At 40.9% G+C, this 26,258-nt stretch overlaps 1 protein-coding gene across 3 annotated transcripts in view; it reads left to right on the top strand.

Annotated features, from left to right (window-relative positions):
* Positions 1 to 26,258, top strand: part of fynb (FYN proto-oncogene, Src family tyrosine kinase b) — a 104,796-nt gene that overhangs the window by 74,852 nt on the left and 3,686 nt on the right. The window contains exons 6-12 of one of the 3 annotated variants that reach the window (XM_079526575.1): positions 49 to 198; positions 13,528 to 13,692; positions 14,200 to 14,355; positions 17,205 to 17,384; positions 20,117 to 20,193; positions 21,534 to 21,687; positions 25,614 to 25,745. In XM_079526575.1, coding sequence (XP_079382701.1) covers positions 49 to 198; positions 13,528 to 13,692; positions 14,200 to 14,355; positions 17,205 to 17,384; positions 20,117 to 20,193; positions 21,534 to 21,687; positions 25,614 to 25,745 — 1,014 coding nt within the window. The remainder of the gene's footprint in view (positions 1 to 48; positions 199 to 13,527; positions 13,693 to 14,199; positions 14,356 to 17,204; positions 17,385 to 20,116; positions 20,194 to 21,533; positions 21,688 to 25,613; positions 25,746 to 26,258) is intronic. The other 2 variants (XM_079526574.1, XM_079526573.1) reach the window with 2 other exon arrangements.

The raw sequence follows: 26,258 nt of genomic DNA, 5'->3' as shown, positions 1-26,258 counted from the left end.
CTGTCCATACGGTACAATGCATGACTCCAGCGTGTCTGTGTGATGCAGGTGCCTTCTCCCTGTCCATACGGGACTGGGACGACGTGAAGGGAGACCACGTCAAGCATTATAAGATCCGCAAGCTGGACAGCGGGGGCTACTACATCACCACCAGGGCTCAGTTCGACACGCTGCAGCAACTGGTGCAGCACTACTCAGGTAGGAAATGTCAACCTGTTGATCTTACCCAGTGGTGGAAAAATGTACTCAAATGTTTTGACTTAAGTAAAAGTAGCAATACTGCAATGTAGAGATACAGAATTTAAAAGTAATTGAAAGTATTGGCATCAAAATTTACTTAAAAGTACCAAAAGTAAAGGTACTCATTATGCAGAAACAGAATGTCCCATTTCAAGTTTTCAAAAGTATCAACCTTTTGAAAACTAGCCGATCTACAATCTCACAATGTGTCACATTGCGATGCATTGTGAGCTTGTAGATCGGCTAATTTCAAATGGTCGAAATCTATATAATATACTGTAGGGCGGATGTGGTTAATGTATTTTTAAATAAATAAATAAGTATAATATTTGCCTGTGAGAGTTAGTGGAGTAGAAGTAAAAGTATTGGAAATTGGAAATATTCAAGTAAAGTACAAATATCTCAGAATTGTACTTAAGTGCAGTGCTTGAGTAAATGTACTTAGTTACTTTAGACCACTGATCTTACCCAATGAGATCTGTTGATCCCATTGGGTAATATAGGATTTGTACGGCAATTAGAAGTGATGCCGTGACCTTAAAGGACCACGCTGGAGGTATCATTGCATGTATACTAGGCATTACTGCAAGTTTGATTTTCAAGGAAACCATTTTATTACATTAATTGTATTATGGTATGGTAGTCAACTTGCAGAGACTTCAAACTTGTTTGAGATAATGCAACAAACAGCATTATTTTGTTTGTTGGATTGCGCCATTTTTTATTCAAAGATACATATCAGACATTTGAATATTCTATCTGGAATTAAAAATGCAATTACCTAAATTCTGTACTGTTTTAATGACTATGGAGAAAATCAAATGTCAACAAATGTGAAATCAAAAAATGTGTGAATAGACAATTACATGTAGAGAGGCCAGTGTGGTCCTTTAAAGGCTTGTTGTTGTTTGTTTGTTTTTACATTTGTATAATGACACTGATTTATTGGATAACATACATTGGAGAAAGCGGGTGAGAAGTGAGAGAAAGAGACAGAAAGAGAGAAAGAGAAACTTTAAACTGCCACTGTAGCAATGCAGGACCCTGCCTCGACACGTTTGGGAGCCACTGCCATAGACGCCCTTTCTCCTTTCTGCTGTGACCCTCTTGGCTTTTATACTCATTTCAGTCAAATAACACAGTGCACTTACATCATAATTCTCTCACAGACTGTCGTCTAAAAAATCCAGGCGTCGCTATAGTGAGCCTTATTTTAGAGGAGACGGAACATTTAACACTGCAGCCGCCATTTAAAAGCTTCCAAGTCTTCTCTTCACCCTGGTGTCCATTACCATGGATTGATCCAGAAATACATTAAGCAGACATTGTTACTGTGCATAATTGCATTTGAGAATCATATGCAGTGATAGAATGCGGCCCTCGTCATGAGCAAATTGGCATCAAAATGAAAAGTAAAAAAAGTATGGTACTTGTATTGCATATGTCCCATTTCACAAGTTAAAAATGTGTGCAATGTTTTTTGAAAATAGCCGATCTACAAGCTCACAATGTATCGCATTGCAACACATTGTGAGCTTGTAGATCTGCTATTTTCAAAGGGCTGAAATGTATAGGGCTGTAGTAGTTAATGTATGTTTTCTAATCAAAATTAAAATCTCCAAAGTAACTAGTAACTAAAGATTTCAAATTATTGTAGTGGAGTTAAAGTTAAACTTTTGGCTCTGAGATGTAGTGGAGTAGAAGTAAAAGTATTGGAAATTGGAAATACTCAAGTACAAATACCTCAAAATTGTACTTAAGTACAGTACTTAAGTACATGACGTACTTACTTACTTTACACCACTGCTAGTAGCCTAACTAAAGTTCTCAAATAATTGTAGTGGAGTAAAAAGTAGGCTACTAACATTTGACCCTGAGATGTAGTGGACTAGAAGAAGTATTGGAAATGGGAAATATACTCAAATAGCAGATCTAGAGGCTCACAACGCATCGCATCACTTCGGCTATTTTCACCATTTCAAAAATAATAATAAAAAAGGAACGGTTTTGGACATGGTTTCCACACGACAGCAACACTTATGTGTCAGGAGAGAGATAGCCTCGGTATGCAGGCTTTTATTTTCATTCACATTCATCAGGACATTGGGTCAGTGTGAGCTCATCCAGATGGGAGTAGTGAGCGTTCTGTTCTGTGTGGTAGAGAGAGAGAGACAGATAGAGAGAGAGAGACAGAGAGAGAGAGAGAGAGAGGGAACACGGAGAGCGCACGCCTTGTTCCCAGGAGACAATGATGATGATGATGATGATGACAGTGACACGCTGACTCTAGACTGGCATGTCGTCGCTGTCGGGTGGAAACCTTATATTTCCAACACCGTTACTTTTCAGTGTTGCAATGGATCCAGTGTAGCTTCGCCTACTTTTCATTGGTTCCATATTAAGGAAAACCCTCAGACACACTTTTTTTGACTTTCATAAATGCTCAAAAATAGCCGCTTAGATTGGCTATTTTCGCTACTTTTGTGTGATACTCTTGTGCGACGTTAATTTACGGGAAAAAAACTAAACAAAAAAGGCTAAAATATGGAGATACAAGGTTTCTGCTCGACCGTGTCGATATCCACCAGATGAGCCAGCGCTCGGTGTCCTCATTTGTTCTCACCCTGTTAATTCCGCTCTTCTCTCCTTTTCGAACTAAAAGCCCCCCCTCCTCATTACTTCCCCTCTCTCTCTCACTTTTCTTTCTCTGTCCTCATATCTGCCTCACCTCTTTTTCTTTCATTAATTTCACAATTATTCTCTAGCATCCTCCCTTTCCCTCCATTTCTCTCTCTCTCTCTCTCTCTCTCTCTCTCTCTCTCTCTCTCTCTCTCTCTCTCTTCCTCAGACAAAACACCTTGGTGTCTTGACCTGACCTGATCTCATCTGATCTCATTGTTATTCTGTCTTGCTGTTTCAGTGACTCCCTCCTCCTTTCTCTCTCTCTCTCTCTCTCTCTCTCTCTCTCTCTCTCTCTCTCTCTCTCTCTCTCTCTCTCTCTCTCTCTCTCTCTCTCTCTCTCTCTCTCTCTCTCTCTCTCTCTCTCTCTCTCCTTCCCTCCTCTCCTCCTCCTCGTCTCTCACTCTCTCACTCTCTGCTTCCCTGTCCGTCTCACCCAGAGAAAGATGATTTATGCGTGAAGACGGCTCCTCCATGTGTCCTTATTACTTGTTTTCAGGAGTGTGGCGGTGGTTGTGTTCTTTTCATCTCTCTAACTCGCTTATCATTATGGTGAAGAAGACTGCTACTTTCCCTGTCATGCTCTAATAGGCACATTAACGTATGTTTAAACGTGCTGACATTGACTCTAAGTAGCCCCCCCCCCCCATATGTGTTTATGTCACGCTACATTAACCCATCTCATCCCAGCAATCTTTACTGCCCATCCAGATAACGTTACAAAAGTCAACCGCTTCACCAATGACCTTGACTCTGCAGCAGGGCTCTTGCACGGCCCCTTAATCACCTCTCGCTTTCCTCGCTGAATTTCCAACTTACCAGCGACGCAGCTCAAGATCAACTTCTTATCGTTGCTGTCGGGCAGAAACATCCTCCATATTTCACCTATTTATGTATTTTACGTGAATTAATGGCCTACTATGAAAATAGGTTTATCTCCGCAGCTGGCTTGCGTCATTTCTCAACTTGAAAATACTTTAAATAATGTACGTGGTGAGATCGCACGTAAATGGCTCGAATGTCGGAGCTGCAGCGCTCGCCGACGCTGCGTGTGCAACTGTGCGTGTGCGCGTGCGCGTGTGTGCGTGCGCCAAGTGTAGCCAGCGGGGCTTTGATGAAGACAGATGCGCACAGCCCGAACTCCCAATCTCCGCTATTTACCACCGAGGAGAACCATGCAGGACAGAGGTTCCCTCATTACTACAGTATGTAGGACAGGAGATTCAAGGTTTCCTCATGTATACAGTATGTAGGATAGGAGATTCAAGGTTTCCTCATGTATACAGTATGTAGGATAGGAGATTCAAGGTTTCCTCATGTATACAGTATGTAGGATAGGAGATTCAAGGTTTCCTCATGTATACAGTATGTAGGACAGGAGATTCAAGGTTTCCTCATTTATACAGTATGTAGGATAGGAGATTCAAGGTTTCCTCATGTATACAGTATGTAGGATAGGAGATTCAAGGTTTCCTCATGTATACAGTATGTAGGATAGGAGATTCAAGGTTTCCTCATGTATACAGTATGTAGGATAGGAGATTCAAGGTTTCCTCATGTATACAGTATGTAGGACAGGAGATTCAAGGTTTCCTCATGTATACAGTATGTAGGATAGGAGATTCAAGGTTTCCTCATGTATACAGTATGTAGGATAGGAGATTCAAGGTTTCCTCATGTATACAGTATGTAGGACAGGAGATTCAAGGTTTCCTCATGTATACAGTATGTAGGATAGGAGATTCAAGGTTTCCTCATCTATACAGTATGTAGGATAGGAGATTCAAGGTTTCCTCATGTATACAGTATGTAGGATAGGAGATTCAAGGTTTCCTCATCTATACAGTATGTAGGATAGGAGATTCAAGGTTTCCTCATGTATACACAGTATGTAGGATAGGAGATTCAAGGTTTCCTCATGTATACAGTATGTAGGATAGGAGATTCAAGGTTTCCTCATTTCTACAGTATGTAGGACAGGAGATTCAAGGTTTCCTCATGTATACAGTATATAGGATAGGAGATTCAAGGTTTCCTCATGTATACAGTATGTAGGATAGGAGATTCAAGGTTTCCTCATGTTTACAGTATGTAGGACAGGAGATTCAAGGTTTCCTCATGTATACAGTATGTAGGATAGGAGATTCAAGGTTTCCTCATGTATACAGTATGTAGGACAGGAGATTCAAGGTTTCCTCATGTATACAGTATGTAGGATAGGAGATTCAAGGTTTCCTCATGTATACAGTATGTAGGATAGGAGATTCAAGGTTTCCTCATCTATACAGTATGTAGGATAGGAGATTCAAGGTTTCCTCATGTATACACAGTATGTAGGATAGGAGATTCAAGGTTTCCTCATGTATACAGTATGTAGGATAGGAGATTCAAGGTTTCCTCATTTCTACAGTATGTAGGACAGGAGATTCAAGGTTTCCTCATGTATACAGTATATAGGATAGGAGATTCAAGGTTTCCTCATGTATACAGTATGTAGGATAGGAGATTCAAGGTTTCCTCATGTTTACAGTATGTAGGACAGGAGATTCAAGGTTTCCTCATGTATACAGTATGTAGGATAGGAGATTCAAGGTTTCCTCATGTATACAGTATGTAGGACAGGAGATTCAAGGTGTCCTCATGTATACAGTATGTAGGATAGGAGATTCAAGGTTTCCTCATGTATACAGTATGTAGGACAGGAGATTCAAGGTTTCCTCATGTATACAGTATGTAGGATAGGAGATTCAAGGTTTCCTCATGTATACAGTATGTAGGATAGGAGATTCAAGGTTTCCTCATGTATACAGTATGTAGGATAGGAGATTCAAGGTTTCCTCATGTATACAGTATGTAGGACAGGAGATTCAAGGTTTCCTCATGTATACAGTATGTAGGATAGGAGATTCAAGGTTTCCTCATGTATACAGTATGTAGGATAGGAGATTCAAGGTTTCCTCATGTATACAGTATGTAGGATAGGAGATTCAAGGTTTCCTCATGTATACAGTATGTAGGATAGGAGATTCAAGGTTTCCTCATGTATACAGTATGTAGGACAGGAGATTCAAGGTTTCCTCATGTATACAGTATGTAGGATAGGAGATTCAAGGTTTCCTCATGTATACAGTATGTAGGACAGAAGATTCAAGGTTTCCTCATGTATACAGTATGTAGGACAGGAGATTCAAGGTTTCCTCATGTATACAGTATGTAGGATAGGAGATTCAAGGTTTCCTCATGTATACAGTATGTAGGATAGGAGATTCAAGGTTTCCTCATGTATACAGTATGTAGGATAGGAGATTCAAGGTTTCCTCATGTATACAGTATGTAGGATAGGAGATTCAAGGTTCCCTCATGTATACAGTATGTAGGATAGGAGATTCAAGGTTTCCTCATGTATACAGTATGTAGGATAGGAGATTCAAGGTTTCCTCATGTATACAGTATGTAGGATAGGAGATTCAAGGTTTCCTCATGTATACAGTATGTAGGACAGGAGATTCAAGGTTCCCTCATGTATACAGTATGTAGGACAGGAGATTCAAGGTTTCCTCATGTATACAGTATGTAGGATAGGAGATTCAAGGTTTCCTCATGTATACAGTATGTAGGATAGGAGATTCAAGGTTTCCTCATGTATACAGTATGTAGGATAGGAGATTCAAGGTTTCCTCATGTATACAGTATGTAGGACAGAAGATTCAAGGTTTCCTCATGTATACAGTATGTAGGATAGGAGATTCAAGGTTTCCTCATGTATACAGTATGTAGGATAGGAGATTCAAGGTTTCCTCATGTATACAGTATGTAGGACAGGAGATTCAAGGTTTCCTCATGTATACAGTATGTAGGATAGGAGATTCAAGGTTTCCTCATGTATACAGTATGTAGGATAGGAGATTCAAGGTTTCCTCATGTATACAGTATGTAGGATAGGAGATTCAAGGTTTCCTCATGTATACAGTATGTAGGACAGGAGATTCAAGGTTTCCTCATGTATACAGTATGTAGGATAGGAGATTCAAGGTTTCCTCATGTATACAGTATGTAGGATAGGAGATTCAAGGTTTCCTCATGTATACAGTATGTAGGATAGGAGATTCAAGGTTTCCTCATGTATACAGTATGTAGGACAGGAGATTCAAGGTTTCCTCATGTATACAGTATGTAGGATAGGAGATTCAAGGTTTCCTCATGTATACAGTATGTAGGACAGGAGATTCAAGGTTCCCTCATGTATACAGTATGTAGGATAGGAGATTCAAGGTTTCCTCATGTATACAGTATGTAGGATAGGAGATTCAAGGTTTCCTCATGTATACAGTATGTAGGATAGGAGATTCAAGGTTTCCTCATGTATACAGTATGTAGGATAGGAGATTCAAGGTTTCCTCATGTATACAGTATGTAGGACAGGAGATTCAAGGTTTCCTCATGTATACAGTATGTAGGATAGGAGATTCAAGGTTTCCTCATGTATACAGTATGTAGGATAGGAGATTCAAGGTTTCCTCATGTATACAGTATGTAGGATAGGAGATTCAAGGTTTCCTCATTTCTACAGTATGTAGGATAGGAGATTCAAGGTTTCCTCATGTATACAGTATGTAGGATAGGAGATTCAAGGTTTCCTCATGTATACAGTATGTAGGATAGGAGATTCAAGGTTTCCTCATGTATACAGTATGTAGGACAGGAGATTCAAGGTTTCCTCATGTATACAGTATGTAGGACAGAAGATTCAAGGTTTCCTCATGTATACAGTATGTAGGATAGGAGATTCAAGGTTTCCTCATGTATACAGTATGTAGGATAGGAGATTCAAGGTTTCCTCATGTATACAGTATGTAGGATAGGAGATTCAAGGTTTCCTCATGTATACAGTATGTAGGATAGGAGATTCAAGGTTTCCTCATGTATACAGTATGTAGGATAGGAGATTCAAGGTTTCCTCATGTATACAGTATGTAGGATAGGAGATTCAAGGTTCCCTCATGTATACAGTATGTAGGATAGGAGATTCAAGGTTTCCTCATGTATACAGTATGTAGGATAGGAGATTCAAGGTTTCCTCATGTATACAGTATGTAGGATAGGAGATTCAAGGTTTCCTCATGTATACAGTATGTAGGACAGGAGATTCAAGGTTCCCTCATGTATACAGTATGTAGGATAGGAGATTCAAGGTTTCCTCATGTATACAGTATGTAGGATAGGAGATTCAAGGTTTCCTCATGTATACAGTATGTAGGATAGGAGATTCAAGGTTTCCTCATGTATACAGTATGTAGGATAGGAGATTCAAGGTTTCCTCATGTATACAGTATGTAGGACAGGAGATTCAAGGTTTCCTCATGTATACAGTATGTAGGATAGGAGATTCAAGGTTTCCTCATGTATATAGTATGTAGGATAGGAGATTCAAGGTTTCCTCATGTATACAGTATGTAGGATAGGAGATTCAAGGTTTCCTCATGTATACAGTATGTAGGATAGGAGATTCAAGGTTTCCTCATGTATACAGTATGTAGGATAGGAGATTCAAGGTTTCCTCATGTATACAGTATGTAGGATAGGAGATTCAAGGTTTCCTCATGTATACAGTATGTAGGATAGGAGATTCAAGGTTTCCTCATGTATACAGTATGTAGGACAGGAGATTCAAGGTTTCCTCATGTATACAGTATGTAGGACAGGAGATTCAAGGTTTCCTCATGTATACAGTATGTAGGACAGGAGATTCAAGGTTTCCTCATGTATACAGTATGTAGGACAGGAGATTCAAGGTTTCCTCATGTATACAGTATGTAGGATAGGAGATTCAAGGTTTCCTCATGTATACAGTATGTAGGATAGGAGATTCAAGGTTTCCTCATGTATACAGTATGTAGGACAGGAGATTCAAGGTTTCCTCATGTATACAGTATGTAGGACAGGAGATTCAAGGTTTCCTCATGTATACAGTATGTAGGACAGGAGATTCAAGGTTTCCTCATGTATACAGTATGTAGGATAGGAGATTCAAGGTTTCCTCATGTATACAGTATGTAGGACAGGAGATTCAAGGTTTCCTCATGTATACAGTATGTAGGACAGGAGATTCAAGGTTTCCTCATGTATACAGTATGTAGGATAGGAGATTCAAGGTTCCCTCATGTATACAGTATGTAGGACAGGAGATTCAAGGTTTCCTCATGTGTACAGTATGTAGGATAGGAGATTCAAGGTTTCCTCATGTGTACAGTATGTAGGATAGGAGATTCAAGGTTCCCTCATGTGTACAGTATGTAGGACAGGAGATTCAAGGTTTCCTCATGTATACAGTATGTAGGATAGGAGATTCAAGGTTCCCTCATGTATACAGTATGTAGGACAGGAAATTCAAGGTTTCCTCATGTATACAGTATGTAGGATAGGAGATTCAAGGTTTCCTCATGTATACAGTATGTAGGATAGGAGATTCAAGGTTTCCTCATGTATACAGTATGTAGGATAGGAGATTCAAGGTTTCCTCATGTATACAGTATGTAGGATAGGAGATTCAAGGTTTCCTCATGTATACAGTATGTAGGATAGGAGATTCAAGGTTTCCTCATGTATACAGTATGTAGGATAGGAGATTCAAGGTTTCCTCATGTATACAGTATGTAGGACAGGAGATTCAAGGTTTCCTCATGTATACAGTATGTAGGATAGGAGATTCAAGGTTTCCTCATGTATACAGTATGTAGGATAGGAGATTCAAGGTTTCCTCATGTATACAGTATGTAGGACAGGAGATTCAAGGTTTCCTCATGTATACAGTATGTAGGACAGGAGATTCAAGGTTTCCTCATGTATACAGTATGTAGGACAGGAGATTCAAGGTTTCCTCATGTATACAGTATGTAGGATAGGAGATTCAAGGTTTCCTCATGTATACAGTATGTAGGATAGGAGATTCAAGGTTTCCTCATTTCTACAGTATGTAGGATAGGAGATTCAAGGTTTCCTCATGTATACAGTATGTAGGATAGGAGATTCAAGGTTTCCTCATGTATACAGTATGTAGGATAGGAGATTCAAGGTTCCCTCATGTATACAGTATGTAGGACAGGAGATTCAAGGTTTCCTCATGTATACAGTATGTAGGACAGGAGATTCAAGGTTTCCTCATGTATACAGTATGTAGGATAGGAGATTCAAGGTTTCCTCATGTATACAGTATGTAGGATAGGAGATTCAAGGTTTCCTCATGTATACAGTATGTAGGATAGGAGATTCAAGGTTTCCTCATGTATACAGTATGTAGGATAGGAGATTCAAGGTTTCCTCATGTATACAGTATGTAGGATAGGAGATTCAAGGTTTCCTCATGTCTACAGTATGTAAGATAGGAGATTCAAGGTTTCCTCATGTATACAGTATGTAGGACAGGAGATTCAAGGTTTCCTCATGTATACAGTATGTAGGACAGGAGATTCAAGGTTTCCTCATGTATACAGTATGTAGGACAGGAGATTCAAGGTTTCCTCATGTATACAGTATGTAGGACAGGAGATTCAAGGTTTCCTCATGTATACAGTATGTAGGATAGGAGATTCAAGGTTTCCTCATGTATACAGTATGTAGGACAGGAGATTCAAGGTTTCCTCATGTATACTGTATGTAGGATAGGAGATTCAAGGTTTCCTCATGTATACAGTATGTAGGATAGGAGATTCAAGGTTTCCTCATGTATACAGTATGTAGGATAGGAGATTCAAGGTTCCCTCATGTATACAGTATGTAGGATAGGAGATTCAAGGTTTCCTCATGTCTACAGTATGTAGGACAGGAGATTCAAGGTTTCCTCATGTATACAGTATGTAGGACAGGAGATTCAAGGTTTCCTCATGTATACAGTATGTAGGACAGGAGATTCAAGGTTTCCTCATGTATACAGTATGTAGGATAGGAGATTCAAGGTTTCCTCATGTATACAGTATGTAGGACAGGAGATTCAAGGTTTCCTCATGTATACAGTATGTAGGACAGGAGATTCAAGGTTTCCTCATGTATACAGTATGTAGGATAGGAGATTCAAGGTTTCCTCATGTATACAGTATGTAGGATAGGAGATTCAAGGTTTCCTCATGTATACAGTATGTAGGATAGGAGATTCAAGGTTTCCTCATGTATACAGTATGTAGGACAGGAGATTCAAGGTTTCCTCATGTATACAGTATGTAGGACAGGAGATTCAAGGTTTCCTCATGTATACAGTATGTAGGATAGGAGATTCAAGGTTTCCTCATGTATACAGTATGTAGGATAGGAGATTCAAGGTTTCCTCATGTATACAGTATGTAGGATAGGAGATTCAAGGTTTCCTCATGTATACAGTATGTAGGATAGGAGATTCAAGGTTTCCTCATGTATACAGTATGTAGGATAGGAGATTCAAGGTTTCCTCATGTATACAGTATGTAGGATATGGAGATTCAAGGTTTCCACCCGACAGCAGCACTATATGCATTTTACGCCGCTGCATATAGCTGACCTTGAGAGAAAGCGAACTGATAAACGATCCGTCTTTTGACAATCGACCGAGCATAGTGAGCCTCAGACGTCAGAATCCATCATTTTACAACGCCGTCCGCCACACCTTTATGCACCAAACTATGATTGTTTTGTCGGCTTGTTTGCGTGGCTGCGGTCCAGCATTATCGACATGCTTTATGACAGCCCAGCAGCAGTAAGTGATACAGAGTGCCGTATCGATGCCCCAGCACAGCAGCTGTATAGCTGCAGGATCACATATCGCTATAGTCGGGCAGAAACCTTGTATCTCCATATTACTTTTATCTTTTTATGTTTTTTTTCTTATATGAGAGAGAGAGAGATAGAGAGAGAGAGAGGGAGGTCTGACACATTTTAGGGAGGTCTGACACATTTTGAGCTTGTAGCTCTTCCACCAAATTTGGTGGAAAAAAGGCGGTCTGAGTCCGTTTCACTAGGGTTTAAGTGGTTAAGGAGAACTTTTGGACATCCATGTTTTCCGGCCGACAGTGACGAGGTGCGTGTGGGGGTGTTGTTGATGGCAGAGGTACCGGTTGAGCACTCCCAGGGGTGAGACGGACGTGGGCCTTTATCTCTGCTTTACTGCCCTGTACAAACACACCCCAGGGCCTTATCACTGAAGATGGGGGTGGGGGGGGGGGGGCTGGATAATGGGGATGCTGTTGGGTGGAAACCTTGTATGTCCAAAAGCGTTCTTTTTTATTTTATTACTATTACAAAAAATATATAAAATAGTGAAAATAGCCGATCTGCTATTTTCACTACTTTTGTGAGACACTTTTTACATTGTACTTTCCCCCCTTTTTTTTAAATCCCCTGTCCCCCTAACTGTCCCCTGTGCGACAGTTGTAGAACAGTATGATGAACTAGTACGGGCATTAATTTATGAAAATTATACAAAAGTTGAAATGTGGAGATACGAGGTGTCTGTCCGACAGCAACGATGCGGTAATGGAAACACGCCGTCCAGCATACTCAATAATGGGCAAACACGACCACTTCCTCTGATGGCGAAGGAAGCAAGGCTTCAATTTCATGTCATCAGTGACCTAGAGAGGAAATGGAAGATCCTCAGTTCGCCATCAAAAAATGAGAATGTCCACTCAGGCTCATGATGCAAAGCTAGAGGCCTCTCATGAGCCTAAACAAGCCGCAAATACATCACACAGCGCATTAAATGGCTGCGGTTTAACCGTGTTTAACCACCATTGTATACATACTTCTCCGCGTGTGGACTGATTGACAGCCCAACCGTCCTCTTAGCAATTACAGTGCTGCCATTATCGTAAACTGTATAGGAGTCATACTGTACGTGCAATTAGCCAAAGCGAGCCATGACGTCATCTCCTGATAGTCCTCGTACAGAACTGGCGCTAAAGCTTCCATTGCTCATGAGTAACATGAGCCAAGGTTTTCCCTCTATTTAGTCAGCAGGATACGATTTAATCCTCTCCACCCCACCACCCGTACCACAAACAGAAAGGAAGAAAAAAAAAGAAAGGATAAATATTAACATGAAAGGAATACCTTGAGCTTTTGAAGGTTAAATGATGTTTTATGTTTTGTTTTATGTTTTACGGTTGGAGATCTCTGCCTATACCAATAGATCTGGTGACATCTAAAGTCAATGCAATGGCTAGAACCAAGTACTGAGAAACTACTCATAGATTAAAAAAATAACTACATTGAAAAAGCAATGCAAAGCCGTTAGGGTTGTCCTTCCTATTGGGACGGTGACATGATTAGTTTTCAAAACAGTAAACGGACAAAATCGGTAAACGGTTTTGTCCGTTCTCGTTTGCTGTTCTAGCCCCTACATTGAATTTAGACATCACGTATCGGTAGATGGATAACTCTGATCATCTAGCTATGCAAGGCTATAGGCTAACTGATGCTTTTCAACTTTCCTGCTACTTTACACTTTCTTTCCTCCAAGATGTGTTGCCAACTCAGTTCTCCCGGTCTCACTATGTACTTTACATCTCTTTATACTGCGTGTGTGTGTGTGTGTGTGCGTGCGTGTGTGCGTGTGTGTGGCTCTCGGCTGTGCGGCGCGTGCAGACCGAGCCGCTGGGCTCTGCTGTCGCTTGGTGGTGCCTTGCCACAAGGGGATGCCCCGCCTCACCGACCTGTCTGTCAAAACCAAAGATGTTTGGGAGATCCCACGGGAGTCGCTGCAGCTCATCAAGCGTCTGGGGAACGGGCAGTTTGGGGAGGTCTGGATGGGTACGGATCCAATCGCCGGTCCTGGAGGCTGCGTGGAAGGCACCACACTGACCCGCTGGCAGAGACACCTGACTAAAAACCATTCGAACATTATCAGAACATAATACACAAAATATGTGATCTGGCCAAATGGGGAGAGGGAGATAAAAGCAAAGCACACAAGGGCATCTTAAGACCTCTCATGAATTCTTATTGTAAAACTACGCAGCAAAATCCAGAGTGCGTCATTTCTCTTCCAGGCACACTCTGGGTTTTGATGGAATACGATATCAAGCAAGGGTACGAGAAACAGAGAAGTGCCATTTCAGGACGCTTCCAATCACGTACTTACTCGGCTTTGTAAGCCCCTCCCCAAAACATGTGGAAAACACTTCAGAGAGGCGTTTGGAGTCAGGAGACTCTGCTCTCGTGGGTACATTCATGGCTGCCTTCCACCTCCCTCTATTGCATGATCCACTCCCTGGTAGTTAACCCTTGTGTTCCCTCCCCTCCCCTCCCTCTCTGTAGAGAGTGCAGATGGTTTGTGCTTTAATATAACCAGCGTGTGTGTCAACTACACCCCTGACACTGTGGGCCTGACTCACGATGCCTGGGAGATCACCAGAGACTCTCTAGAGTTGGAAATAAAGCTGGGGGCTGGATGTTTTGCTGATGTGTGGTATGGTAAGGAAAAGCACCACTTTTTGAACTCTCCTAACCACTTAAACCCCTTAGCCTACTACATACGACTAATGGTGAAAGTAGCTGATCTACAAGCTCAGAAACGTGTCGCGGTGTCATACGTTGTGACCTTGTAGATCTGCTATCCTCGCTATTTTTGAATTTGGCTTTATTTTCAGACATTTTTTGGGACATTTTTGGTCCTCGGGTTTTGTCAATAATGATATGCCCGCAATCTGGATGCCATTTAACTGCTTTTGATGACACTATCCTGGGAAATGTATGCTATGTTTACCCTGTTAAGTCCTTATTAACCCCCTGCATTTGTTTATACTGACAATGAAAAAAAGAAAACAGTTTGTTTGCTGATGAAAAAACATGAATTATATTTTCCCCCCAGGTAAACATGACTTATATTTCTCCACAGGTAAGGCCCTGTAAGGTACCCTGTTGTAGAACAATTTCAAGTACTTTTAAAACAATAACAAAAACAAAACAACACTTCCCCTGTTTTTGGTTTCTTCTAATTGACGATGGATGGAAGCATACATTATCATTATTCCTGCCCTGGGTTCCTGTTGTGATTTGATATGCTGGATTCTTATTTTGTAAAGCTTAATCCGTTAATAACGCACACTTTAAACCCGTTCCATTACTTGTCAATAGAACCTCACGTAAAGCGTGCTGCCAGCAGAGCTTTCCCTCCTCCTGTGACTCCCTTAATACTGTATCCCCTCCCAACCGTCCTACTGTCTGTCTCTAATGAATGTGCCTCCCAGTCATATATTTCATGAATTATATTAAACCAGTGATTCTCAACCCTTTTCATTTCAAGGAACCCCCGCTTTGATGCATTAAGCCACGGACCCCTAGTGACATACAACAGGGTGCCCGCTGGCCAAGTGGTCCAGGCGCATGCCACATATAGGCTCTGGCCTGACAGCGTGTCGCGTGTTCGAGTCCCGTTCATGACGACCTTTGCTGCATGTCTCTCCCCTTCTCTCTCTCCCTCTATCAGAAAAGCCAAAAACTAAAAAAAACTAAAGAAAGTGTTAATTTCACTCTGAGGGTGTACGACCCATGGGTCCAGTTGGTTCCATTCGTACCCATTCATACACTCTCAGAGTTTCACACCTGTAAAGGTTAATTAAAATCCCTGGCGCGCCCCGCACCCGACGTTCAGAGACAGCATTTCAAACGAGGCTCAGTGGGAGTTACACTGTGCTCCATTTCTGCTGATTCGTGTCATTACTGCTGGACCAGAGATACCCCCCCCCCCCATGTGGCACCGTGTCCTATGGGATCCTATTACCTCACACAGCCCAGCATGGGGGCTGCATCCCATAGCAGTATAGTCCACACCATAGATATATATAAAGTCTAGATGGCTCAAGGCGGATGATTGATGATTCAGGACGCTTATCTGCTTAATTTAATTTTTTTATATAAATGTCGTATAAAAGCATATAAGTATGCGGACGTCTCTGACGTTTATAACAAACCAAACCGTTTGAAAATCGCTTGAAAATTGAGCAAGTTGTGGTTATTTAAAAGTACATGCCCCATAGATACAATGTTATGTGGCCCCGAGGTAAGATGGCCGCCACATAGCAACGTCGTTCTCCATTGGCCAGAGCGCGGGTGAGCCATCTAGCTTTCTTATATATATCTATGGTCCACACACCATACTTCTGTCCAGAAACCCAAAATGGCCACACAGCTGTGCCAATAAATTGATTCACGAGTGCCATTTTAAATTACCCTATTTTCCAATGGAAATATCCTAAAAAAAATCACACCCGTGTGAAGTGAGGGGCGCTCTTATCATCGTACATCATCCAATAAAAAAATAAATATACTTCCTCATGAACTAATCTGTCAACTTATGTTATATTTTAACCATGATGATAAAAGTCAGTCATCCACCCACTTGTCATCGCCCACTTCATTGAAACACGCCTCCGTTAGCCGATATGTCAACCAACGGTGGAGTGTGTCTTGCCTTTATGTCACCCATATGGATTATAGATAGCTACGTTAAGTGCTACTGTACCGCAGTGCCAGTGTGATTACAGTGACTTGTGTATTAGCACGCCTGCACTGACACAATAGACACAATCGGCGCAGCCCTGATGTGTTACAGTAAGGCTTCGTTTAAACTTGATCGAGCACTTGTGTCCCCTGCCGAAAATAGCTGATCTACAAGCTTAAAGACATTGTAATGTGACGCTTTGCGATGCTTTGTACGCTTGTAGATTGGCAATTTCAGGCGCACAACCCGAGTATAAATCAGGCTTAACTGGCGCCCAACCACTGAGGAGCTTATGAGTACTATTGCTTTTAATAATCATCCTACAATGGATTATCTGCTCCCATGTTGGTATATAGAGGGCTTTTAAAAGCAGTGCAGATCTCCCTCTCTCCCTCCTGCTGTGAGTGTGTGTTTTTTTAAATCAAGGTCCGCCCGTAAATCTCATACCCATTTAATTATCCTTTGGGACAGCCCTCCTGAAGCCCTCCTAGATGTGAATTAAAGGCAAGCTGACTAGTCTGTCGTCATCCCTGTGGTTGATCCCGTCTCTCTCACTATCATTTCAAAGCAAGACTTTTGCGTTTTATTTGGCGAATTGTGATTACAATACCCCCCTTGTCATTTGCTCTGAAATGATGTGATCTTAATACAGAATGGAGTGGTGGCTTGTGTTACTGATGCTACTGTGTGTGTGTGTGTGTGTGTGTGTGTGTGTGTGTGTGTGTGTGTGTGTGTGTGTGTGTGTGTGTGTGTGTGTGTGTGTGTGTGTGTGTGTGTGTGTGTGTGTGTGTGTGTGTGTGTGTGTGTGTGTGAATGGTAGGAACGTGGAATGGCACCACAAAGGTGGCGGTTAAAACTCTGAAGCCGGGCACCATGTCGCCGGAGTCCTTTCTGGAAGAAGCTCAGATCATGAAGAAGCTCCGCCACGACAAGTTGGTGCAGTTGTACGCTGTCGTGTCAGAGGAACCCATCTACATTGTCACTGAGTACATGGGCCAAGGTAGATGAACACCTACACACACACACACACACACACACACACACACACACACACACACACACACACACACACACACACACACTATACTGTACTGTGGGGTTGCAACCTTTTATGAGGATTCCCACTCACGCCTGTTCTTTAGCATGCGTTTTCTCTTCAGTTGTGGACATGGGGTTGAGTTGGGTATCAGTACTAGATGACTAAAATGCCAAGCGCAGGTCTGGCTTCTATAGCTAAAAGCAATGCAACCCGCAGTGCAGTAGCAGCCCAGCAGGCACAGTATTTGGCACAGAGATGAACGCACAGGAGGTCCAACCTGGGTCCTACGACAACTCCACTGGCCTATTTAAGGCATGGACAGAGTCCGTTTGTGCCTTGTGTGGGGGAGTCAAACGCACACAAAAAAACGCAAGGTTATTTTTAGTCCCTACATAGTCCCTGCGTGAGTTGCGTCGCTATTGTAGGCATGTGTCGGTCCACTAGATGGCAGCTATGACAGATTGGATTGTACAAACTGTAGGCCTACTGATACACGTGCCACTTTATTTTTGTTACGAGTTGAGATGTAGTTATGCAAAACCCCTCTCTACAGCATCACTGAGTACATGGAAACAGCTAGATAAGCATACATGCTAACACAATAGCACACAACATACATGTGTACATTGTGCTGCCAGAGGATATATCGGCAGTGAGTAGATGGGCAAAGATAGACAAACATGTGCAAACATATACTCACGCATGAGGGAACACTCGGACACTAGCAGTAGCAACACACATACACATAGCCTACAGTAGATAGATAGACCTTTATGGATTCTGTGAGGTAAATGCAGTTGTCATGGCAGCAGTATAAAACACAGGACAGAAACAAATTATTAAATTAGAAAAAGTACTCCTCGGAGCACAGGTGTATACAACACCAGCGCTTCAGACATGCGTGGCCGGTGTTTGCAACTAACCCGTGACCGGGTTAAAACTCACCCGTGGCTCCCGACATGTGTGACAGGTTAAAACTAACCTGTGGCAGGTTAAAACATGTGGCTTCCCTGTGAGGTTAGGGTTAGGTTAAGGTTTTGGGTATGGTGTTGGTCTAATACCTGTCGGTCTGTTAGTACGTCGGACCAAACACATGCACCCTGCCAATGTGAAAAGAGAGAGATTTATTCCTCGGCCTAGTGGAAATGTACGTGCAAAATCTCACGTAAATCGCACACTGCGTTCATGATTAAGGCATTTTGTTCAGAACGGACCAATCCTGCAAACTTTGGAAGCCAATGTTAGCCAATTAGGATGGAATATGAAATATCGGACAGATTTGTCTTGATCACATGACTATAGAGATACTGTTTTTGTATTTGCGTGAATTTTGGACAGAATCTGAAGGAGTAATATAAAACAATTGTTTTACAAAAGGCGGCCTCCTGATGGTGCTATTAAAGGCAGATGTGAAAAAATGACATCAGGGATCTCCATATATGGGCATAAAAGGGACAAGGACTGACAGATACAGTTATCTCCATATATGGGCATATCGGTAGAGTAGGCTCAGCCATGCAACGTAGGTGTGAGGGCCACGTAGCGGCCAGAACTCTAGATGTGCGTAGCGGCCCAAACCTCTAGTAAATATAAATGTACATACATGTACCGGTAAATACATTTATGAATGTATATAAGTGTACATTAACAATCTGTCCCCTCCCCTGTATCGTGGAACAGGCAATTCACAGAATATGGTGATACTGTATACACACATCACAGTAGATCAATATGGTATGGCCTATATAGAGAGAGTATATGAGAGAGAGAGACTAAGGACAGAACATCTACAGTGAGTCAAAAACCCATACAGGAACCTGTTTTACGGAGCATGTGAGCAAAACTTAACTATATGAATGAATGTGCAGTGCACATACTGTATGGATAGATCATGCAGGAACTTTTTTTTTTCAATTTCGAATTGACGAAGTATACAAAGTGGTTAAACAACCGTGGATTGATTCCATTTCACTTTGAGTCTAGATGCATTAAACTGTTCTGGTATGTTTTTTCCCGTCTCTTCTCCAAAGTGGCAGTAATTAAAGCATATAAAAACAGCCTTCCCACAAGGACTGGAATTCAGGAACACCACAATAAAGAGCCGTAGATGCATATTAAACACAGGGGAAAACAAGAATGGAAACATGATGTGCATGGCAGTGCAGTTGGCATGCTCTTGGCGTGCCACATCTAGGCCAGCATGTCAACTCAGAGCCAGGAATGCTTAGAAAGGGAGTATCATGCATGTACAGTATGAGAGTTTGTGTGGGCAGTGTTGTGAGCACCGTGGGTCTCCACGACGACCGCAGTCTGTCAACGACAATGTAAAGATCAAATGACTGTTTATGAGATTGTTTTGTGTGCTTTTTGATTATTTAATAAGAGGATGAAGATAATAAGATTACAAACCGTCGCTGTCTGAAGTGGAGCTACATGTCAGCAGTAGTTTACTGTTGCTGTGAAAAATGGATATACATACTCAAACTGTACAAAGAGCTATAATTTTACGTGAACTGACATTAGGTGTGTGTGTGTGTGTGTGTGTGTGTGTGTGTGTGTGTGTGTGTGTGTGTGTGTGTGTGTGTGTGTGTGTGTGTGTGTGTGTGTGTGTGTGTGTGTGTGTGTGTGTGTGTGTGTGTGTGTGTGTGTGTGTGTGTGTGTGTGTGTGTGCGTTTCGTTTATTCTTTCTTAAGGAAGCCTCCTGGAGTTCTTGAAGGACGGAGAAGGACGTGGTTTAAAACTACCCAACCTGGTGGACATGGCTGCTCAGGTATAATTTGACGGGCCGTAACATAACGTTTTCAGGTGCAGAAGCAACTAACTTGTATATACACCTTAATTTAATACAACCAACATCGTCTAATAGGATCTGTCTGTTCATAAACATGTCGAACAGTGGTGGGCAACCCTCTTATTGATCTACCAGGTGATCAAATTGGGCTATTGAGTTGATTGCTTGACATGGATAAATATTTTCCACAGAAATTCCGAATTTGACTTACATTTATTATTCATTTTACATTATTGTCTCATTGTCTAATTATCAGCCTATAAAAAGATGGTAGTTACTTGGTAGTTGGCAATGGTAGTTGTCTGTCTGTCTGTCTGTCTGTCTGTCTGTCTGTCTGTCTGTCTGTCTGTCTGTCTGTCTGTCTGTCTGTCTGTCTGTCTGTCTGTCTGTCTGTCTGTAGCAGTGGTTTTCAACCCATTTCATATCACGGCACATTATTTATTTGGCATTTGAGCCACGGACCACCATTTGCCAAGATTTTGTCTCTCAGACACGAGACGAAAGAATATTTTGTTGTCGGTTAATCATTTGTCCACAGTTCCATGCTGTATTGAAACATTGATCAAAATAACAATTATTTTACATTCTCTATAACAATAATTTAACTCTTGAGAGCATAATTGCACTCTCAAGAGTTAAAGGTCTAATAAGGGTCCATTTGGTTACCAACTCTCTCTATCATTTAGCTGGGGACCACCTGGAACACTCTCAAGGACCACTAGTTGAAAGCCACTGGCCTACACTATTGTACTGTGTGCATTCCAGGTGGCAGCAGGCACGGCATACATGTTAAACCACTGGTCTACTACACTATTGTACTGTGTGCATTCCAGGTGGCAGCAGGCATGGCGTACATGTTAAACCACTGGTCTACTACAGTATTGTACCGTGTGCATTCCAGGTGGCAGCAGGCACGGCATACATGTTAAACCACTGGTCTACTACACTATTGTACTGTGTGCATTCCAGGTAGCAGCAGGCATGGCGTACATGTTAAACCACTGGTCTACTACAGTATTGTACCGTGTGCATTCCAGGTGGCAGCAGGCATGGCGTACATGTTAAACCACTGGTCTACTACAGTATTGTACCGTGTGCATTCCAGGTGGCAGCAGGCATGGCGTACATGTTAAACCACTGGTCTACTACAGTATTGTACCGTGTGCATTCCAGGTGGCAGCAGGCATGGCGTACATGTTAAACCACTGGTCTACTACAGTATTGTAGTATCTTGTCAATAAATATACAGCATCGTGGCTACGTGTGTGCAGCCTTTTCCTCTTTTTTACTACTACAGTATTGTACCGTGTGCATTCCAGGTAGCAGCAGGTATGGCGTACATCGAGCGGATGAACTACATTCATAGGGACCTGCGTTCGGCTAACATCCTGGTCGGGGACAACCTGGTGTGTAAGATCGCAGACTTTGGTCTGGCCAGGCTGATCGAAGACAATGAGTACACTGCTCGGCAAGGTGAGGCCTCTCCAAACACAGTGTGCACCACGCACGAACGAACGCACGAACACACACGCACAAAATGTACAGCACACCCAGCCAAATGGTTGCCAGTGAAACCGCAATCAGAGGTCAGTTCAGTTGCAAACATATTCTCACTGTTATCTCCCATTCACTTGCATGGAGTTGCTCACCACCCAGCGCATACTCCCTTTTCACCCCTTCTTCCGGGTTGGAATAGTTTGACGGGCTGGGCCTCTTTGGGGCCTCCGTGTGACACATTTTGCATCCTCTCGCATGTGCAATTGTGTCATGTCCGTGCGCAACCCCGAGCCCAAGCTCGTGAATCAAGCCCATTGGCTGAATTTTTCGAAGAAGCGTCTCGTTAGTGTTTACCCTGGAAACTTGCGACCGGGAGACTGACATCGCTAGTTGCTGAAGAGTGGGTTGCCAAGTCCGCATATTTCCAGCCACACTTGATTTGGCCCTCACAGTTGCTTGCCTGGTTTGGATTTTGGAGGCTGGTTAGCTTATTTCTGTCACAACAGTTGGCAACACTGGCAACCATACTGCCGAGTACTTCTGATTGCTGATTGGCTGCTTTTCTCAAGTCAAACTCGAGTCAAACCCCCGCGATCATGGGAAATGGATGGGAATGTGCAGTCAAAATGCCCAAAGCGAACTTTATAATCTCAATACTTAGGCACAAACCAACTATTTACGAGGAACAATATTGATGGAACTAAGAGATTCGCTGAGTTAGCTATATTTTATACATTTCGAAGGAATAAGCAAAATCGCTATGCAACATTTCCTCCTCCTCCTCCCTCTGTGCGCTCCGGTCCAGAGCAGCCTGCTACTTTTTCGCGGGGCGGAGCAACAGCGCTTGCAATCCACTGCATGTTTGAAGGCACACAGGCCACGCAGAGAACAGACAGATCCTTCATGTTAGAAAAACGTTCGCTGTTGTCACAATTATTTAAGTTTGCAAAACGTAACTTTCAAGTGACGTTTATGGATAGGAGTCCTGTCTGACTGCGCTTAACCAACGCTTCACCGCGTGTGATTCAGCGTGGCAAGATTGCTACACACCCAGGTGAAAACGAAATATACTAAAGTATAGTACATTTATTATATAAATGTATTATTTTCAAAAAAATTAAGTTGTACTTAGTTGCACTAAAGTTGCACTAAAGATATATTTAAACATATTTTAAATATATTTTAATGTACTTTCCCCCCCGAAAAAAATACAATTTAATTACAAATAAAGTACAGCACAGTACACTTTTGCTGGTGTCATTAAGTATATTAAAGTATACTATCATTACATTTATAGTGCATTAACAATACATATCAAGTACTAAATAAATATATAGAGTATATTGCAATTATGCTTAAAATATACTATCAATGTATTGCAAATATACTTGTATTTGTTTCAAGTATACTATCAATGTATTACAAATATACGAGTATGTAATAAATTAATTTGAAGTATACTTTTAATAGTTTGAAGTAGTAATGTAATAATAACGCATTTAAACTCACTACAAGTACACAGACAATTAATTTAAAATATACTATTATTACAATTAAAGTATGTTTGTGTTGTAACATTATTATTACATTGCTAGTACACTTGAAACTATTGAAAGTATACTTCAAATGAATTTATATTATACTCCAAGTATATTTTGAGCATAATTACTATACTACTATTACTATATATATTTATTTAGTACAAATGAGTATATTAATTATACTTCTGAAAAGTATAAATTTGCATATATTCTTAAAAAAAGAATATGCCAAAAATTGTCATATTGTAACGGCTTGAGGTATAGTTGCGGCCTGCAAGAGCCATGACAACTCTTTGTTGGCGCAACCATCAACAACAAACCCAATCCAACAGATACTACACATACAGTATGAGAGAGACTGGCCAAATGAACAGACATTTACAGTCATGGTTTAACTAAACAAATTACATAAAACATAAATCACCAAAAAATACTAACAAAACACTAAACACAATGACCCATAAAATAACGCCAATATGCATTCTAATATTCAAATAAAACCACAAATAAGAACAATAACAGACAGTCCTTGGAACCCCAGTGCATGCTGGGAAATGGACTTCCTCTAGCCACCAATATAAGTATATTTTAATACACTCAAAATATAATAATTTAAAATATATTTTAAAGGAAAGGTACTTAAGTTGAACAAAAGATAAACATTATTTGAATACACTTTTAAAAATTACATTTGATATTTTTGTTTAGTACACTTAAACAAATTACAAATTAATTTATGTTGACATTTAATGTGTATATATTCAATATATTTTGAATTTACTTAATAACAATACATTACAAATATAATGTAAGAAATATATTTCTAATAGCATCCAGGAACATTCATGAATAGTATACTTAAAATAAAGTAGATTAAAGTAAACTTTAAGTGTAATGCTTTTTCTGTATACTTTGTCAGCATTATACTATAAATGCACTGATGAAAAATGTACTTTTATGAAGTATAATTAAGTGAAACTTCAATACATTGGGCATTAACATACTTACAAAAATGTATACTTGAACATATTTTGATTGTATTTGTGAAAAATATACTTTTTATATGCATATTATAGTATATCTTAAGATAAGTGCATATTGAGGATACTTTCCTAGGAGTATACTGTATAAGAACTTCAAATACAATAGTTTAAAATATATTTAAAATTAAATGTACTTAAGTTCAACAAAAACTTAACATTATCAGAATACATTTTTGAAAAGTACATTTAATTGAATTAGAATTATGTTGACATTCAATGTACTTTCTAGAAATATATATTGAATGCACTCTGATTGTATTTGTAAAAAAAATTATTGGAAAAAAATGTACTGTTAGCATGCTTTGACAAAAGTACCAATATACTTTTAGTACAAAAGTATACCTTCAGTATAATAAATGTACTAAAAGTATATTTTTTATATATTAAAATACATTACTTTTTCACCTGGGCAGGCACACACAGTAAACACACACACACTGAGCGAGGTAGCAGTGTCATGACGTTCTTACCTAAATGTGTGTGCAGTGCATGCACTCAAACTTTATTATTGATCATGCGCGACGTGATGAAAGCATTTGTAGGTCAGACAGGCAATACTATAGGCCCACATGTATATAAAAAGTAAACCAACCTAGATTCCTAGCATTTCTTCATTACATCTTGTGTAGGCCTACATGTGCGTATATATTTTTGCTCTGGATCCAAAAGTGTACCATTTTGAGTTGAATCCCTATACAGAGCTTAACATGAGCTGAAACAACTGTGTACAGTGAGTGACATGAGGTATTTTTCAGTGGTGCGGAGCTATGTGTGTGGGTGGCGGGTGTGTTCCTGTGGGTCATTACAGTGACAGTACAGTACAGTACAGAGTGCCAAGTATTTGGCACTCTGGCTATTGGCGTGTGCAGCCACTTTCTTGTCTTTTCAAGATTCCCTCTTCAGTTCTCTCCCGTGGGCCGGCACCGCCACCACCAAGGACTTTGGTGTGTGTTAGCATCTTTGTGCAGAATGTGCACTCAATTTGTATATTGGCATAAAACTAATACCACGCCAATCAGACAAATTGGAACACCTGTGTTGGTCCCCAACATGGCAGGTGTAGAACTATATTTGAAACTCATGAATACATATAAAATGGTTGTGTTCAGACATTAGCTTAGAGATGGTTAGGGTTAAGTGGATAAGTGTAGATGAGGGTTTGGTGTGCTTATGGTCCGGGACAGCTCTTATCCTGTATTTTAGCTAATGTGTGACCTTACGCTTGTAGGAATTGGTTTCAGTAGCATGACCTTTCTTTTTTAAGCCAACAAAATGTCTCTTTTAACCATGTCCTTTTTTCTTCCTCTCCCATCTGTAGGTGCAAAGTTCCCCATCAAGTGGACGGCTCCGGAGGCAGCGCTGTACGGGAAGTTCACCATTAAGTCAGACGTGTGGTCGTTCGGAATCCTGCTGACAGAACTCGTCACCAAGGGCCGGGTGCCTTACCCAGGTGAGGAGGGTTATTGTTGTTGTTTTGGGGTATTTGCTGCAGCCGTAGCATAATATACAATTTATATTAAAGAAATCATAAAAGACCAACGAAACAGGGCGTATTTTAAAAACTGTGATTGATAGTACATAATCACAACACAAACTTATCTTAGTAGTGGTGTCTATGACCTGCAGAAACCCCGACAACCGGGAACTGGCACAGTAACAAAGCAGTAGTTCTCAAACATTTTAATTTCAAGGACACCCAGTGCATCCTTAATCACGGACCCCCATAACTCTGAGAGTTATGGGTCCATTTGCTTCCATTTGTCCACTCTGAGTTACAGATAGGTGACCTAACTATCAATCATTTAGCTGGGGAGGGGACCCCGTGGAATCCTCCCTACTTACATGCCAACATGTTGAATGAGATCAATAGGTGTCAAGTGGTGGCATAGTAGTTACGGCAAATCACTTCAGAGGCTTAATAATAACATAATAAACATTATATTTACTGTATACAAAACATGCA

Source organism: Electrona antarctica (genome assembly GCF_951216825.1).
Source record: "Electrona antarctica genome assembly, chromosome: 17".
Lineage (NCBI taxonomy): Eukaryota > Metazoa > Chordata > Actinopteri > Myctophiformes > Myctophidae > Electrona > Electrona antarctica.
This window is presented reverse-complemented; position numbering and strand designations above follow the sequence as displayed.